The following is a 14,137-nucleotide window of genomic DNA, read 5'->3' on the forward strand; positions in this document are numbered from 1 at the left end:
AAGCTTGAAGCAACACTAGTCAAAGCTGCTAAGAGGATCCTGGCTCCTTAGGAAATACATATCTGGCGGAGTCTGTCTATTACAGCAGGTTCATGCACCCAGGAAGGCTGCTTAAAGGCATTCCTGAACTCATCTAAAGCCACTACTCTGCCGTTAGTGACAAAAATTGACAGCTTAGGTCTTTTCTGTTTAATTTCTACATTATGAGCTTCTACTTCCTCTTCAATCTTATAGTGCAGATGTGCGACGATGTAATACATTGAGGTGAGTCTTTTGATATAATTATCTGTCATATTTACGCGGCGGCCAACAGCGGCGATACAAAATATTAGGTTTTCCTAGAAGTAACTGGGTGTCTACAAACTACTCGGTGGTTGAACGGTACTTATTCGGGTTGAGACCTTACTCTGTTGTCGTATTCTACGGTAACGGTGGATATAGCTTACTGGATAAAAGCTATATTGTAGCTTACTTTCAACAGAGTGCCCAAGCATCTTGACCCAGTAAACATACGAACGCATTAGAGAAAGAGGTAGTTTCGGAGCAATATGCACAATAAAGAACCTGGATGCTAGTCCCAACTCGAATACCTGCTAACAGCCAAATCGGTACTTTAAAGAATACTAGACCAGCGCCATTATGCACCTTGGATATGGCTCCAATCATGTATGCTTCTCTTTTAAGGATCCTAAGGTTCATCGCGGAAGCCAAATCAAGAACAACACGAGGATCCGCTAAGCTTCCCTGTCAATAGCGTTCCAAAATGAGCTTCGTCATGGATGAGTCCTGTTGGACTAGCCAGCTCTTGGTCTTCAAGAAGGCAATTAGATTGTTCTGTTCAACCGAGGCTGTCGCTTTAGAGTCTGTCTTGAAAGAAGCCTCAACGAAGAATTCAATCCCTGTCCCCGTGGAGTTCCGGAGGGGCCAGACCTCGAGATATAGCTTTAGCCCATTCCACAAGCCAGTGCAGCGACTCATGAGGACAGGGCCAAAAATGCGCGATTCTTTCAAAACGCTGGTGCCCCATCTGTTGGGATCATACTTGTTAGGCTCTGATTTGTTAGGCTTCCATTTGTCGAACTTCTCCGGCGCTTGATTAATGAGAATACGACGAGAGTCACTCATGTTCGGCAGGTCCGTTTTGCCAATCCCACCAGCCGGTCCCTTTTCCTTGCGGCTGATAGAAAGTGTTTTCGTCTGGTAATCCCATTCGACTTGTGCCTCATAATTTTTTTTAGTAGCATCGAAACCATCCTGATTAGCTACATTAAGAGCGCCATCAATGTGGCCGTCCGTGATGGCATACCGTCTCTTATATGTTAGCTCGAAATGTTTGTCGTCTTGGAACTTGCGGATCCGAGCGTTCCAGTCTGAGTAAGAGAGCTCTTTATTATTCGTATCAAGGAACTGCACGTTAATCATATTGACGGTCGCATTCACATTGAAAGCAGATTTGACGGTGTCCGTCAGCTCGTGTGCAGCTGTGAGGACCTCGTCCGGGTCCAGCAAGAGGCTAACCTCGTAGTCAGGCTTCATATTTAGATTTTTCTGTGCCGAGGGGTCGACGATGGCAGTCATGACGAAGAGATTTAGGTATCTTAGATCTGGCGGACAAAGCTTGGGTGAAACGTCTGGGGCAGTATAGTTGTGATTTTACAAGCAATCCGGGGTGTGTTAATGGCTTTTATTAAAGAAAATGCAGTAGAGAGAGTTTACGTATCCGTGTAAAATCTGATTTGTCCAGAGCCAGCGTCTCACATTATCCAATGACAGTTCTCAGATATATTTGCAGTGATAGCAGGGCAACATCACCTGTCATCATAAATAGGACAAAGAGCTTGCTTCCAGATCGCTGTCGATCATACGATCAGAGTTATTCATAACCGACGCTAAGTATTCCATCCCCCGCAACATGGCCTAGACCCGACTGATATGTCGGACAAGCGCCGTTTGCGGATAACCGCTGAATCAGTCGTTCTTGGGTTAAATGACAAAACTGATGCGTAGATAGTGGTCTCTTATTCGCGCGAACAATTTCCATCGTGCCAGATCTTCCAAGATGCGATAAATACCAAAGCTTGTTTTTGTTTACCTTCCAAGTATAGCAAAATGGAAACCCCGATTATACAACGGACTAACCATGTACTGCTATATGCTCAAATAACTTTAGAAGAAATAAGTGCTTCTCGAATTATTTGCTACCACCCGAAGTAAGAAATAAATTTCTGGTCACTCTTAAGCACATTGCCACATGACCCATAACTACGGTGGCTGACCAGTAACTCAAGCAAGCGAAGGATTACTGAGGCTGGCAATAACTTGGGGAACTGCTTTTCTCTGCGGTCGCCTGCATAGCTGTAAGGCTGGTTTAAACCGGCCGTCTTGGCTGACCGTGCTGCATCTGGCTAAGTCTATACCAAATATCTCTGATGCGTGTTGCAACATTTTGGGCACGATAGGCGCTCTCTACATGTGAGACCCATAGCGTGTTTTCGCCAGAAAGTCTGTTCTTAAGGTCTCTTGATAGAATTAAGTTCTATAATGATCCAGTTGGTCATCCGTGAAATGACATATACTTAGGTTGGGAAGAATAATGTATAGCAGTCTCTTAGGGCCCCCTTCATGTCGAGCGGAAGCAGTAAGGCCCTTTCGCACTGCCTCTACCTTGCATTCGGAGCCATTTTTTCCTTTGAGTCCATTGATCATGCCGGTCCCTCACTACGGCGTTTGGGCTTGCCATCCAACTAGATATGTTGGGGAAGGACACAGTGTGCCAACCCGCACATCGAGCTGTTCTTCACTGATGATACTTCAAAGGAGTGAAAGGCTGCTATTAACGTCAAACCAAGGGGAGCAAATTCACGATTTGTGTTTTGATTATCACGCCACTTCTCACCCCCAGTCACCGATCAGCTCAGGGCTGGACCTACCCTTTCACCTAGTCCAGGATGTTAACAGTGGCAACAACAGAAAGCGCCGACATTACCATTATAGCCACTATAACCCACAGCACCCCCAACCTAGAGGGCCTCGATTTTCATCTTATGGTGTGCGTTGTGGACATTAAGTCTGGAAATGTCGTACCGCATGACATTCCAGGTCCTGACAACGATACTTTGGACACGATGAGGCCCATCCTCGATAGTGCTATCGATAAGTCCGCAACCTTATATCTTTGGTGCCTCTTTTGGATCAGGCATCCATAATGTCCATATGAATCAGAGCAGTCTTCCTCAGTTTGACAATGGTGTGTACTCGGACGGCGCTGTGCTGTTCAAGTTCGACAATCATTGGGAAGCCGTGTTTCTCGCATTTGCCTCGCAGAGACTCCCAACTGATGAGGACGGTATGGCAATGCAAGGAAGTAAGAGATTGGAGGAAATTCTTAAGAAGCAAGCAAAGGCGAGATTTTGTAAAAAAAATCTACCTGTATGAACTAACAAATCAGCGCTTTTTCTTATACACCTTGTTAAGGGTCTTTATTGAGTTGGAACGTGAGGAAGGATCTACACAACTATAAAAGCGGGCCCTCGCCACAGACTAGTTCAGGATATTATCACGGTCAAAAACAGTTTCGCTGTATAGACAGTGACTCCAACTAGTCAGTGTTTGACCGAGGCGACGGTGCTTGACGATAGGTTCTTACGGATGCGACTACTGGGCTAGTAAGCAAAAAGATGGTCCCGACGAGGATCGAACTCGCGACATCTGCGTTATTAGCACAGCGCTCTAACCGACTGAGCTACGGGACCCGGTTGCTTGGTCGGGGCAAAATTTATGACAAAATGAAGCAGGAATAAAGGTGTTCAGATAACTTCCTCGGGTTCAAAGCAGTCGCCGAGGAACACAAGGTCCTGAGAGATGACGGCAGAGAGAACTTATGAGAGGGGAGTAGTAAAATCAAACAGGGCTTAGTATATGACCTGGATGGCCTTCGGGAAAATGGTTTGAAAGCACTTACCAGGTGACTCGTCGTTAGGAAGCCATGGGTTAATACCTATTTTTCCAGTCATTGTATATATCGGATATGCTTTGCTCTGGAGTCGGATTTCATAATTACTCCTTTTTCAGGTTTATATATATCTATCGGGATGGGTATTTCTATGGCACGTGGGTGTGTGTGGAACAGATACTTAGGAAGTCGACGCATGGACTTCGACTTCCCTGGCATGGCGGGCCTTAGGAATGGCCGCGGAAAGGGTACCAATACCACTCCTTCTCGTATGAGTATTGTTTTATTGCCAATTGAATAACAGGTATGCAACCGAGTCATTAAAGGATATGGGTCTACAGATCCACACCGATCTTCACAATTGAGCCACTCTGGAGTATCACGCGACCTACGCAGACCTGATCTCACCAGTTCCACGAGGAATGGATGACGTGAGAATGCCGGCTGGATGTGCTCACTTGGCGTTCATTTGATGTTTTTAAAATAGTAGAAAGTCCTGTTGCGCCAATCCACGACATCAATTCGCAGGTGAGCTGGTCCTTCTATCACGCACAAATTTCCGACTGTCTTCGCGACCCTTCTCTATATCGACAAAGCCAATAGCTATCATCGCCGCCGTGCAAATTGAAAAGAGAAATGGGAACCCCATCCAATTGTTTTGGGTACTGTTGATGATCGCTTGTACCACGTTTGGACCGATAATGGAGGACTAAAAGTCATGTAAGCAGTGAACACGCCCGCCATCCGTAGTTCATTGAATACTTACAGCGCGATTGGTGATGCCGAAGAGAGCAAAGAACATGTTATCGTAGCCTTGTGGCATGAGCTCGCTGATCATGGTTTGCGCATACTGCATAAAGTTAGCTTTGTGTCTATCAAACAAGCACCGTTGTGCTAGGAGAGCACCATGGCCACTTCAGGCGCAATACTGATCCCTCAGCTGATGAAAATAATCAGGACATACCGCGTAGTACGGTGCTTGGAAAAGCCCGAAAATAATATTGTAGAAATAAAATTCCCACTAGAAGAGTCAGTATATCCGACATGCATGGGGAGGGAAACGAACTCGATTGTGATAGCCAACACGCTCCGTCCATAAGCCCAGCATCCCCCAAAAGGGTATGAACACGCTGAAGAAGTTGGTGACAAGAAACATTCTTTTTGTCCGTATTTTGAAGTAATTTTGAATGTACCAGAACCCTAACGTTGAGGCGATCGAACACGCTGCTTGGACAATATTGAGGTATGTGAGATTGAGGAAGGAAAACGAGACGTTGTCGTTCTGGATAATTGAGACCAGAGACCCTGTAGTTGTTAGCTTCTTCCATGGAATTTCAGAGATACCTGCCTGTCGTATTCAGCCCATCCGCCAACAAAAAGTACGCAAGGAAGTAAAGGAATGTCTGTGGTAACGATCGGACTTCCTTAATTGCCATCCATATTTGCTTGAAGCCAATTGTTGCATAGTTTGAGCCTTTTGGGACCTCCGGCCCCGGACGCTTTTGCTGAAAAATGAACCACCAAATTCCGAGAACAACCCAATCTAGTTGTAATGTTAGAGTACCCAGGGTGTTATAGAGCATTGTCATACATGAATTTGTCAGACAGAGAGCAAGATTATTGGCGTAGTTGTTTCCCTGCAATGGTAGCAAGACGCTAAGGTTGAGCACAAGGGTAAGGAGGTACCCGATGTTGCTATGAGCTGTGGATACATTACTAGAGATATTAGCAAACGTGGTGTGAAAAAGACCGGTATCATTGAAACCTCACCTGATGTGATTCCTTTCCAGCGACTCAATCATATCATACTCCTGTTGTCCAATCCTCCCCTCTCTCAAATCCTCTTCTCGTGCCTTGCGCACATGAGGCATATATCGGGCAAGCCTTGGGAAAACAGCGGCGTAGAAAACTAACGTAGCTCCATACGCGACATATGCAACCACATACATGCCCATAGCAGCTGGCCACTGACTAGGATGTCTGATCGCCATCATGCCATACTGTAGAGCCCAGCAGGCGATGGTGAGGGTTAAGAGCAACCAGCGGCCAAATGATCCATAATCTGCGGCACTTCCAAGCCATACGAAGATCACAGTCATGAAAGTGAAGCAAAGCCCGTTCGCAATAAGGACAACGGATGAGACTGTTCTCGTGCCTCCGGCCCACGGGACAACGCACGGGGCCGACTGTGTACATGGTTTGGGAGGTGTTGTGCCTGGCTGCCACCCTGCGCCATTTAGAGCCCATTGAAAGCTGTATTCATCAGCTCGTGGGTCCTCAGCGCAAGATTAATGGAATCACTAACAGTGCTTGTGTATAGGAACCCGGTCCAACTCCGTTATCACCTAGATTCATGTCAGCCGAGGAGACGATTCAAGGTATTGTGCCTTGCCCATGGCGCTTTTTTTTTTTTTTTTTTTAATAGCACAACAGCATTGTTCGCTTCCCGATGGATGAATTACCATTGTAATAAAGATAGTAAGACCATAGTTCCTTTCGGGTGGTTGTCGGCTGTTCAATGACAGCTTCTGTCCTAAAAAGGTGATCAGGCTCATCGGACGTGACACATTCGGGTGCTTTTGACTGGGGCGTCATGTTCGGAATGCCCGGTACATTGGCGCTGGATTCTGGAGTGGCAGCGGTATCACTATCAGACGTGATGTCCTGACTGGTTTCTTGGACCTCTCCTGACATAGTGATGACTTGTGGTGTCGCTTAGATCAGTATTCCATGCGGGAGTCGGTCAAGAGAATATAGGCTTCTCCAAGGGATGTCGTGGCGCGGCACTAGCTGCGCGGTAGACAGGGGCAGGTGAGGGGAAGGTCACACCAGCATGAAGGATTTACTGTAACCCTGCATGTCCAGCGTGACTGTATCTGTCTAGAGCGATGTGTGGATGTAGAGAGTACGTGGATAGAGAGGAAGTTGAAGCGATGTACAGTCAATTAGGGCAACGTCACTTGCTCCTCAGCCCAGAACGGAAGGAGGGTTTGTCATCCACGATCAACCTTCCCCTCCATACTTCAACTCCTTCATCGTCTCCTCTCCATCTTCTCATCTTCTCCATATCCGTTCCGCGCTAATACAAGCATACCATCGTCACGCCGAGCTATCCGTGCATCGATCTCTACCCCGATTGGGTTATCCACACGTCCCAGAGTCCGACGTGGGTCCGTCGAAGGTACGGCCACGCATCTTAAATAACCCCGCGAAGAGCTTTCTCTCCTCCAATGTATAAACATTCCCCTTTACCAAGTTAAAATCGACCATTCTGTGCAGGCGACAGGGGATTATTATTTATGCGAATTTGGTCTCAGACCCTTTCGATCAGTGACCATGTCGTCAATGGACCTTCGTAAGAAAGTCGGCCAGGTATGATCCCACTCACATTATGTCGTGGTGTCCCAATCTGAAATCATTAGTTATTCGCGGTCGGCTTTCATGGTCTGGTTCCCAGTCCTGAGATCAAGACTCTTATCCATGACTACGGTCTCGGAGCGATTGTTCTTTTCAAACGAAACATCAGCGATGCAGCCCAGCTACAGTCACTGACTCTCGCTCTACAAGAAGAGGCGAAGAGAGCTGGCCATGAGCACCCTTTGTTCATTGGTATTGACCAGGAGAATGGTCTGGTTACGCGCGTTTGTCCTCCAGTGGCTGCACAGATGCCCGGCTCCATGGCTCTGGGCGCAACATATGATCCTGAGCTGGCCTATAAAGTAGGTGCTTTTACCGGAGAGACATTGAACATCTTCGGAATCAACATGAACTACGCACCTGTATGCGATATCAATTCCGAGCCCCTAAACCCAGTAATTGGTGTCCGGAGCTTTGGGGATGACCCCAGCTTGGTTGGGCGTTTCGCAAGTGCCAATGCGCGGGGTCTCCGGGAGAAGAAGGTCGTACCTAGTGTGAAGCATTTCCCTGGGCATGGGGATACAGCTGTGGATTCGCATTACGGACTCCCCGTTATCTCAAAGACAAGGGATCAGCTAGATCAATGCGAACTTCGACCTTTCCGACGAGCGGCAATTGAGGGTGTGGAGGCGGTGATGACGGCGCACATTTCCCTTCCTAATATCGGAGATGGGAAACTTCCCGCCACATTATCTGCCGATGCACTCAACATACTACGCAAGGACATGCAATATGACGGGATGATTATTACAGACTGTCTTGAAATGGACGGTATTCGCGCCACGTATGGCACCGAACAAGGCGCAGCGCTTGCGTTGGGTGCTGGGTGTGATAGTATCATGATATGCCATACCCATGCCGTCCAAGTGGGCTCAATCCACCAGATCTGCCAAGCCATTGAATCTGGTCAGATTCCGCACTCCCGTTTAGATGAGGCTTATCGCCGAGTGACTTCTCTGAAGAGTCGCTTTCTTAGCTGGGATACAGCGTGCAAGACCCAGAGCCTGGAGAATTTGAGGCTTCTTAACGAACAAGGAGTCTCATTAGCTCAAGAAGCTTATTTGCGTTCCGTGACTATCGTCCGCGATAAGCCACAGATACTTCCTTTGCCGAAGGATTCTAATATCGTTTTCCTCTTCCCTGGAGAGAAAACCCCAGCCGGTGGAGCGGTAGATGGAGAGGGCTTGGGAAGGAAAGGAGAGTACAATGCCTCTCACTACCTCCTGGTGCTACAGGCATGGAACAAAAATGTCACGGAAATTCGCTACGGAACGGCTGGACTATCCGCTGAACAGTGGAGTCTCGTTGAAGCCGCTGATGCCGTTATCTTTACTTCGATCAATGCCAGGGAATCCCAATACCAGAAAGCCCTAGGTCTCGCATTGCCACATCACGCTCGCAAGCTGATCGCTATTGCAGCTTGCAATCCATATGACTTCCTAGAGGATCCTGTCATCGAGACCTATGTTGCTACTTACGAACCGACAATTGAAGCGTTTACCGCTGCGGCGGCTGCAATATTCAGTCCTAGCTCGGTAAAGGGTGCCTTGCCTGTTGGACCGAACAAGCCCATTCCCTCATGGTTGTCGGTCGAGCCATATAATACGGCGACAGACTTCCAGAGCTTGGTGGGAATTTGGAACGATGCCCTACCTACGTATCCGTTGAATGCGGACATCCTTGAAAAGGTGCTGTACCCAGGATATCACTTCGTCGCTCGAACGTCTCCCAATTCTACGGTAGTCGGGTTCTGTCTTCTGCAAACCAAGACACAAGGACCCATGACGAGTGCTCAGCTGGCCGCGTTGGCAGTTCATCCAAAGCACCAAGGGCAAGGTGTCGGTACGGCGCTGGTCTCGAAGGTTCGCGAGTGGCTCCAGGAAAACTGTAGGTCGTACAAGTTAGAGCTGGGGAGCTCTTTCCCTCGGTTCTGGCCCGGAATCCCGACGGATCTGCCATCAGAGATACAGGATTTCTTCGTTCATCGGGGATTCCGACTGAACCCTCCGGTTCCTCGATCAGTAGATCTGTACCAAGACATCCGGGGCTTCAAATCACCGGAAAAGTACGTCACACGGGCAAAGGAGGCAGGATATACCTTCCGACCTTTGACAACTGATGCGCATGGTGCCGAGTATGAATTCTGCTTAGACGGACAGGAGCGGAACTTTTCCCACAATCAGGTAAGCCATCTCGCCGATGTACGCTCTACGCCTTTCTAACTTCTCACAATAGGACTGGGTTCACATGTACAAGGTCTTGGATCCGGCAAAGTATCCATCTAGCGTGATGGTGGCATTCGACTCGGATGGTAATCAAGTGGGATGGACGCTGATGCTCGACCCGTCTTCTCCAATTCTGCAAAAGAATTGGGCCTTCCCTCCCCTCTGCGGTCCCAAGACCGGACTGATCGGCTGTGTGGGGGTTGATAAAGAGCGCCGCAAGGGCGGGATCGGCCTGGCGCTGTTGTGTCATGCGATTGAGCACATGAAGAATAGAGGTGTCGAGGGTGTCTTCGTGGACTGGGTAGCGCTGGAGGGGTGGTATGAACAGCTTGGGTTCAAGGTCTGGCGCAGTTATCGGACGGGAACGATGATGGATTAGGGTAGAGTATAGGGAATGGATGTATTCAGGACCGAACTACTATCATGGCCCTAATGAACGAGCAGTGGTCCAACGTACTGAATTTTTTATCAGTCTTAAATGCTAATGCCTGCTCAATCATGCAACACAATGCAAGATTAATCATTACCATAAATCATCAAATCATTTCGATCATAATCAAACGGCAGCCAGCGCATTCTCCCACCACTCCCTCCAGCGCACGACCTTCTCGTCCCGTCTGGCCTCCTCCGCCGCAAAGACAACCGCATGGCTCCGCACCGCCTCCTCCAGCGTACACCCGACAAACCGCCTCTGCGCGTCCTCAACCGCGCACCCACCATTGACGACCGCATCAACAGCACGCACAAAGCTCCGCGCAAGGCCGTAATCCCCACCGCCGTGGCTCTTCTCCTCCTCAGGCGGCTGCCGCGGCACCTCGATGACGCGGGTGTCCCTCGTCTCGAAGTCATAGATAGTGATGGTGCGCGAGTCGTAGGTCAGCTCGCCGCGCGTTCCGTACACACGGCCGCGACGCTCACACTGCTTCTCCGTCGGCGCGATCATATGGAACACGGCCGTCTTGGCCAGACGGTCCCCGCCGCCGCTGTCGTCGTCGCCGTCGTAGTCATCCCACGTGATGGTCACCACTTGGTCGTCGCAGACGTTGTTGTCCGCCTCGTACACGCACCGGCCGTACCACGGTCTCGCGGCGATGGTGGCGTCGTCCGTCACTCCGACGGTGTAGTCCTCTCCGAGTTTGCGGAGGAGATGCGCCTCCGTCTGGGCCAGGGCCTGGGCCTGGGCCTCCGTCCCGGAGGAACTGCGCGCGACGTCCTCGATGTCCGGACAGACGATGTTGACGGGCCAGTCGAGGTGGCCGCGGGCGAGGTGCAGGTCGTTGTAGATGCGCCGGGCGGAGTAGATGCAGGTCGGCTCGGCGGGACAGGAGAGGCAGTTTGTGGCGGGGCCGGCGGCGGGGGGTTTGCGGGCGCGACGGAACTGGGTGAGGGAGCCGGTGGAGGCGACGGAGCGCGGGTGGTGCGGAGACGGAGATTGGGAGGAGGCGTTGTCGGCGGGCGAGGCGAGCAGCCACATGATGAAGTCGATGTCGTGGCAGGATTTGGTGAGCAGGGAGCCGTCGCCGTGGGGGGTCTGGCGGCGCCAGTTGCCGCGCACGTAGCTGTGCGAGAAGTGCCACCAGCCGACGGGCTCGCAGTGTTCGAGCGAGACGATGTCGCCGATGACCTTGTCCGTGCGGAGGAGCTGGCGCAGGAGGATGTTGTGCGGGCTGTAGCGGAGGACGTGGCCGATGCTAAAGATGCGGTCTGCGGGGGCCGGGCCCGGTTGCAGCGCGCGGTAGACGGAGAGGCAGTCGGCAAGGGAGAGCGCAAGCGGCTTCTCGCAGAGGATGTGGAGGTTTAAGGGTGCGATGGCGTGGAGGATGTCGACGTGCGTTTCGTCCAGTGTGCAGATGAAGACCCCGGTGACCCCGACGGGGTTGGTGGCGTCGTGAGGGTCGCGGCGGCGTCGCTGCTGCTCCCATTGAACCCAGTCACGCCAGTCGGCAAAGGACTGGCCTTCTTGCGGCGAGCCGGTGCCCCAGATGTAGTTGCGGCCGAACTCTGCGCGTTTGAAGGCGTGCGGCTCCGCGACAGCGTGGATGGTGCCGGTCGTGGCATTGGTGACGGCGCGGCCGTAGGCGTCGCCCCGGGAGCCGGCGCCGATGACAAGGAAGCGCAGAGGATGGGGTTGGTGTGAGCCGGTCATGGTTGTGTTGAGGAGGGAGAGAGAGGGAGGAAGAGAAAGAGGAGTTTATATAAGAAGGTTAAGGTGGTATCGGAATGCGGGGAGATCGCAGGGTGACATGTGCAATCCACGGGCCGTCATTGGTCGAGCTTAACTATAAATAGAGAACCAAATGCAGTAAGTCGACAACTACCTTCTTATGACTCTTACACCACATAGTCATCGTGTGTCTTCAAATCGGCTATTATGCATGGGGTATCCATAACTAAGTACACAAACACTCAGGATCTCCCGACCCATTCGTGATGAACTATCAACGGAGGTATTTATGTACAGAGTATCTCGTGACATATATACCCGGTGTATTAATTTAGGAATTGTGGCTGGAAATCATTACCTCAGAGACTTTCAGTGAACCGGCTGCCTCGACTGCCATCAAAGCTCGGGTGGCTGCGACCCAGCAGATCCGGTCGCGGCGGGATACTCGCGGGGAAGGCGCTCGACGGCTGCGGGATGACATGCGAAATGCCTGGCTCGGTCGAGAGACTCACGTTCGAAGACCCGGCTATGGGCGTGCGCGCGGGCGACGGTCGGTAGATCACGGCTTCTTCCTCTTCCCTCGTGTAGCTGGTATCCAGTGGCATACCGTAGGGGTGCGAGGGCGGTGGCTGAGAGAGAGAAGTCCGCGGGGGAGCCGGCGGGGATGATGGGAATCCACCGCTGGGTTCAGAGGCAGTCGGCGACCCTTGACCAAAACTACCGTCCCCATAGCCATCGCCACCGGACTGCAAGACTGAGGGGATCTTTCGACCGGCGATTTTCTGGAACCCACGTTCGCTGGGGTTCGATGATAACGTGCTGTCCGAACGGGTGGTCTGCTGGGACTGTCTCCATCGCTTCATGAATGCGGGCGCAAAATACGACGCCGCAAACAACGGGTCATTGCTGGACCGTCGTGAGGCCATCTCCGCAGTCCGGGGAGGCTCGTTGGCGGCTGCGGTGCCTGCGACATCGTGGGATGGGAGACCCCGCGGTTGCTGAAGCGCAGCCCTGCGTCGTCTGAAGAATAGGAGCGCGAGGATAATTAACATGGCAAGACCAGCCACGCCTCCGACCACGCCTCCGGCGATTTTGCCTTTTGTTTCGCTGTCCAGGGAGCTGCCGGAGCCCGAAGAGGCTGCGCCAGTTGCGGATGGAGCCTGTTCGATTCCCGTAGTAGCAGTGCCGGTAGCGGCACCTGTCCAAGATCCTCCACCGCCCCCGCTCCAACCATCCCCGCCAAAGTAGGTTGTGGTGGACGGGAAGTCGGAAGTCGTTGTCGATAGCGGGGACGTGGTCTCTGACGCTGTCGTAGGGATTGTGGTGGCGGTCGTAGGTACTGACGTAGACGTCTCACTAGAGCTGAGAGTTGTCGAGCCGGTTGTGCTAGTGGGCGCATCGCTGGATTGAGTGGTCTCCGTCGCTGGAAGCGGTTCAGTTGACGTGAGGGTGTTTGTTGACGAGGGGATGGATGTAGTTGCGCTCGTCGAGGAAGAGGTCGTTGAGGCAGCAGTCGTCGAGGATTCCGAGGTGGCAGTGGTTGAGGTAGGTTCAGAAGTTGTTGTTGTTGTCGTAGGGGTCTGCGTGGATAGTACCGAAGTCGTCGACTGGGCATCCGTAGTTGTCGTGGACGCAGTGGTAGTTGCATCAGTCGAGACATCCGTAGTGGGTGTGCTTGTATCGGCTGCTGTTGTCGGAGTGGTCGCTGGATTGGGGAGTGTGGGCTGAGGCACATCGCCGGCATCCGCAATTACTGTCGCCCCTGCGGATTGATCCTGTGGGATCGGGGTCTGGCGTTTTCCCAGCCATTGACCCCGATCGCTTTGCGCGAACCTTGTATCCAGAAAATCTCTATTGATCTTGTCGTGGTGACTGTGGTTAAGCCGGTGTTTTCTTTCCAAGCGACTGAACCGGGGGTGGCGAATAACACCATGGTGGGCCATGGTGGATAGGAGCGAGAAAGCAGATAACTTTTGGGATACGAATGGAGAGTATATGAGAAGTAATGGAGGATGGACGTGAAGAGGGTATAGACGAGAAGGAGATCGAATAAAGATGGCTGAACCGGCCGCGGAAAGAAGGACGAGAAGGCGCCTGCCTGTCGAGAAGCTGATGAAAGAGTGTCGAGAGAGCGAAGATGCAGTTGAGGGAGCGTGAGAGAAAGCGATGAATAGCGATAGACAAGGAGCGGACGTCAGCTGCGACGGCAACCGACTACGATACAGGATCAGAAGCAAGCACGGCTAAAAGGCATGAGACTGTGGGTAGTTAGAGACTGGGATGGATGGTAGAGACGAGAGCTTAACGCACCAGAAAGAACGAAGCGAAGGAAGAGAAGCGAATTGAAGGTGAAGGCAAACCCCTGACAGTCTGCGAGGT

At 51.5% G+C, this 14,137-nt stretch overlaps 5 protein-coding genes and 1 non-coding gene across 6 annotated transcripts; 1 reads left to right on the forward strand and 5 right to left on the reverse strand.

The window, feature by feature from the left end:
• Positions 1–264: 264 nt before the first annotated feature.
• Positions 265–1,780, reverse strand: BDV59DRAFT_169908 (uncharacterized protein). The gene has a single exon (XM_073688329.1). The coding sequence runs from the start codon at positions 1,576–1,578 to the stop codon at positions 748–750; it is 831 nt and encodes a 276-aa protein (XP_073551911.1). The 5' UTR covers positions 1,579–1,780; the 3' UTR covers positions 265–747.
• Positions 1,781–3,678: 1,898 nt separating this feature from the next.
• On the reverse strand, positions 3,679–3,752 carry BDV59DRAFT_t41. The gene has a single exon. It is a non-coding gene; the product is annotated as a tRNA-Ile (tRNA).
• Positions 3,753–4,564: 812 nt separating this feature from the next.
• BDV59DRAFT_85435 (uncharacterized protein) lies at positions 4,565–6,815 on the reverse strand. Its single transcript, XM_073697209.1, has 7 exons — positions 6,415–6,815; positions 6,258–6,297; positions 5,723–6,205; positions 5,301–5,668; positions 5,019–5,257; positions 4,917–4,973; positions 4,565–4,802 (listed from the first exon to the last, which is right to left on the reverse strand). The coding sequence occupies exons 1-7, from the start codon at positions 6,644–6,646 to the stop codon at positions 4,704–4,706; spliced, it is 1,518 nt and encodes a 505-aa protein (XP_073551912.1). The 5' UTR covers positions 6,647–6,815; the 3' UTR covers positions 4,565–4,703.
• Positions 6,816–7,162: 347 nt separating this feature from the next.
• On the forward strand, positions 7,163–10,062 carry BDV59DRAFT_85357 (putative beta-N-acetylglucosaminidase). Its single transcript, XM_073697208.1, has 3 exons — positions 7,163–7,324; positions 7,375–9,552; positions 9,605–10,062. Exons 1-3 carry the CDS (start codon positions 7,289–7,291, stop codon positions 9,971–9,973), a joined length of 2,583 nt encoding a protein of 860 aa, XP_073551913.1. The 5' UTR covers positions 7,163–7,288; the 3' UTR covers positions 9,974–10,062.
• Positions 9,871–11,897, reverse strand: BDV59DRAFT_85278 (Gfo/Idh/MocA family protein). The gene has a single exon (XM_073697206.1). It carries the CDS (start codon positions 11,738–11,740, stop codon positions 10,151–10,153), a length of 1,590 nt encoding a protein of 529 aa, XP_073551914.1. The 5' UTR covers positions 11,741–11,897; the 3' UTR covers positions 9,871–10,150.
• On the reverse strand, positions 11,749–14,091 carry BDV59DRAFT_169916 (uncharacterized protein). The gene has a single exon (XM_073688330.1). It carries the CDS (start codon positions 13,699–13,701, stop codon positions 12,118–12,120), a length of 1,584 nt encoding a protein of 527 aa, XP_073551915.1. The 5' UTR covers positions 13,702–14,091; the 3' UTR covers positions 11,749–12,117.
• Positions 14,092–14,137: the final 46 nt, after the last annotated feature.

This window comes from Aspergillus ambiguus, assembly GCF_047715705.1.
Source record: "Aspergillus ambiguus strain CBS 117.58 unplaced genomic scaffold BDV59scaffold_3, whole genome shotgun sequence".
NCBI classification, from domain to species: Eukaryota; Fungi; Ascomycota; class Eurotiomycetes; order Eurotiales; family Aspergillaceae; genus Aspergillus; species Aspergillus ambiguus.

Bases quoted from the DNA above. Each gene is read 5' to 3' on its own strand.
- BDV59DRAFT_169908 (XM_073688329.1), bottom strand. From the start codon at position 1,578: ATGACTGCCATCGTCGACCCCTCGGCACAGAAAAATCTAAATATGAAG.
- BDV59DRAFT_85435 (XM_073697209.1), bottom strand. From the start codon at position 6,646: ATGTCAGGAGAGGTCCAAGAAACCAGTCAGGACATCACGTCTGATAGT. The intron at 5,669-5,722 runs GTGAGGTTTCAA...TAATATCTCTAG, and splicing joins CTGGAAAGGAATCACATCAG to TAATGTATCCACAGCTCATA. The intron at 4,974-5,018 runs GTTCGTTTCCCT...TGACTCTTCTAG, and splicing joins GTGTTGGCTATCACAATCGA to TGGGAATTTTATTTCTACAA.
- BDV59DRAFT_85357 (XM_073697208.1), top strand. From the start codon at position 7,289: ATGTCGTCAATGGACCTTCGTAAGAAAGTCGGCCAG. The intron at 7,325-7,374 runs GTATGATCCCAC...TGAAATCATTAG, and splicing joins TTCGTAAGAAAGTCGGCCAG to TTATTCGCGGTCGGCTTTCA. The intron at 9,553-9,604 runs GTAAGCCATCTC...TTCTCACAATAG, and splicing joins GGAACTTTTCCCACAATCAG to GACTGGGTTCACATGTACAA.
- BDV59DRAFT_85278 (XM_073697206.1), bottom strand. From the start codon at position 11,740: ATGACCGGCTCACACCAACCCCATCCTCTGCGCTTCCTTGTCATCGGC.
- BDV59DRAFT_169916 (XM_073688330.1), bottom strand. From the start codon at position 13,701: ATGGCCCACCATGGTGTTATTCGCCACCCCCGGTTCAGTCGCTTGGAA.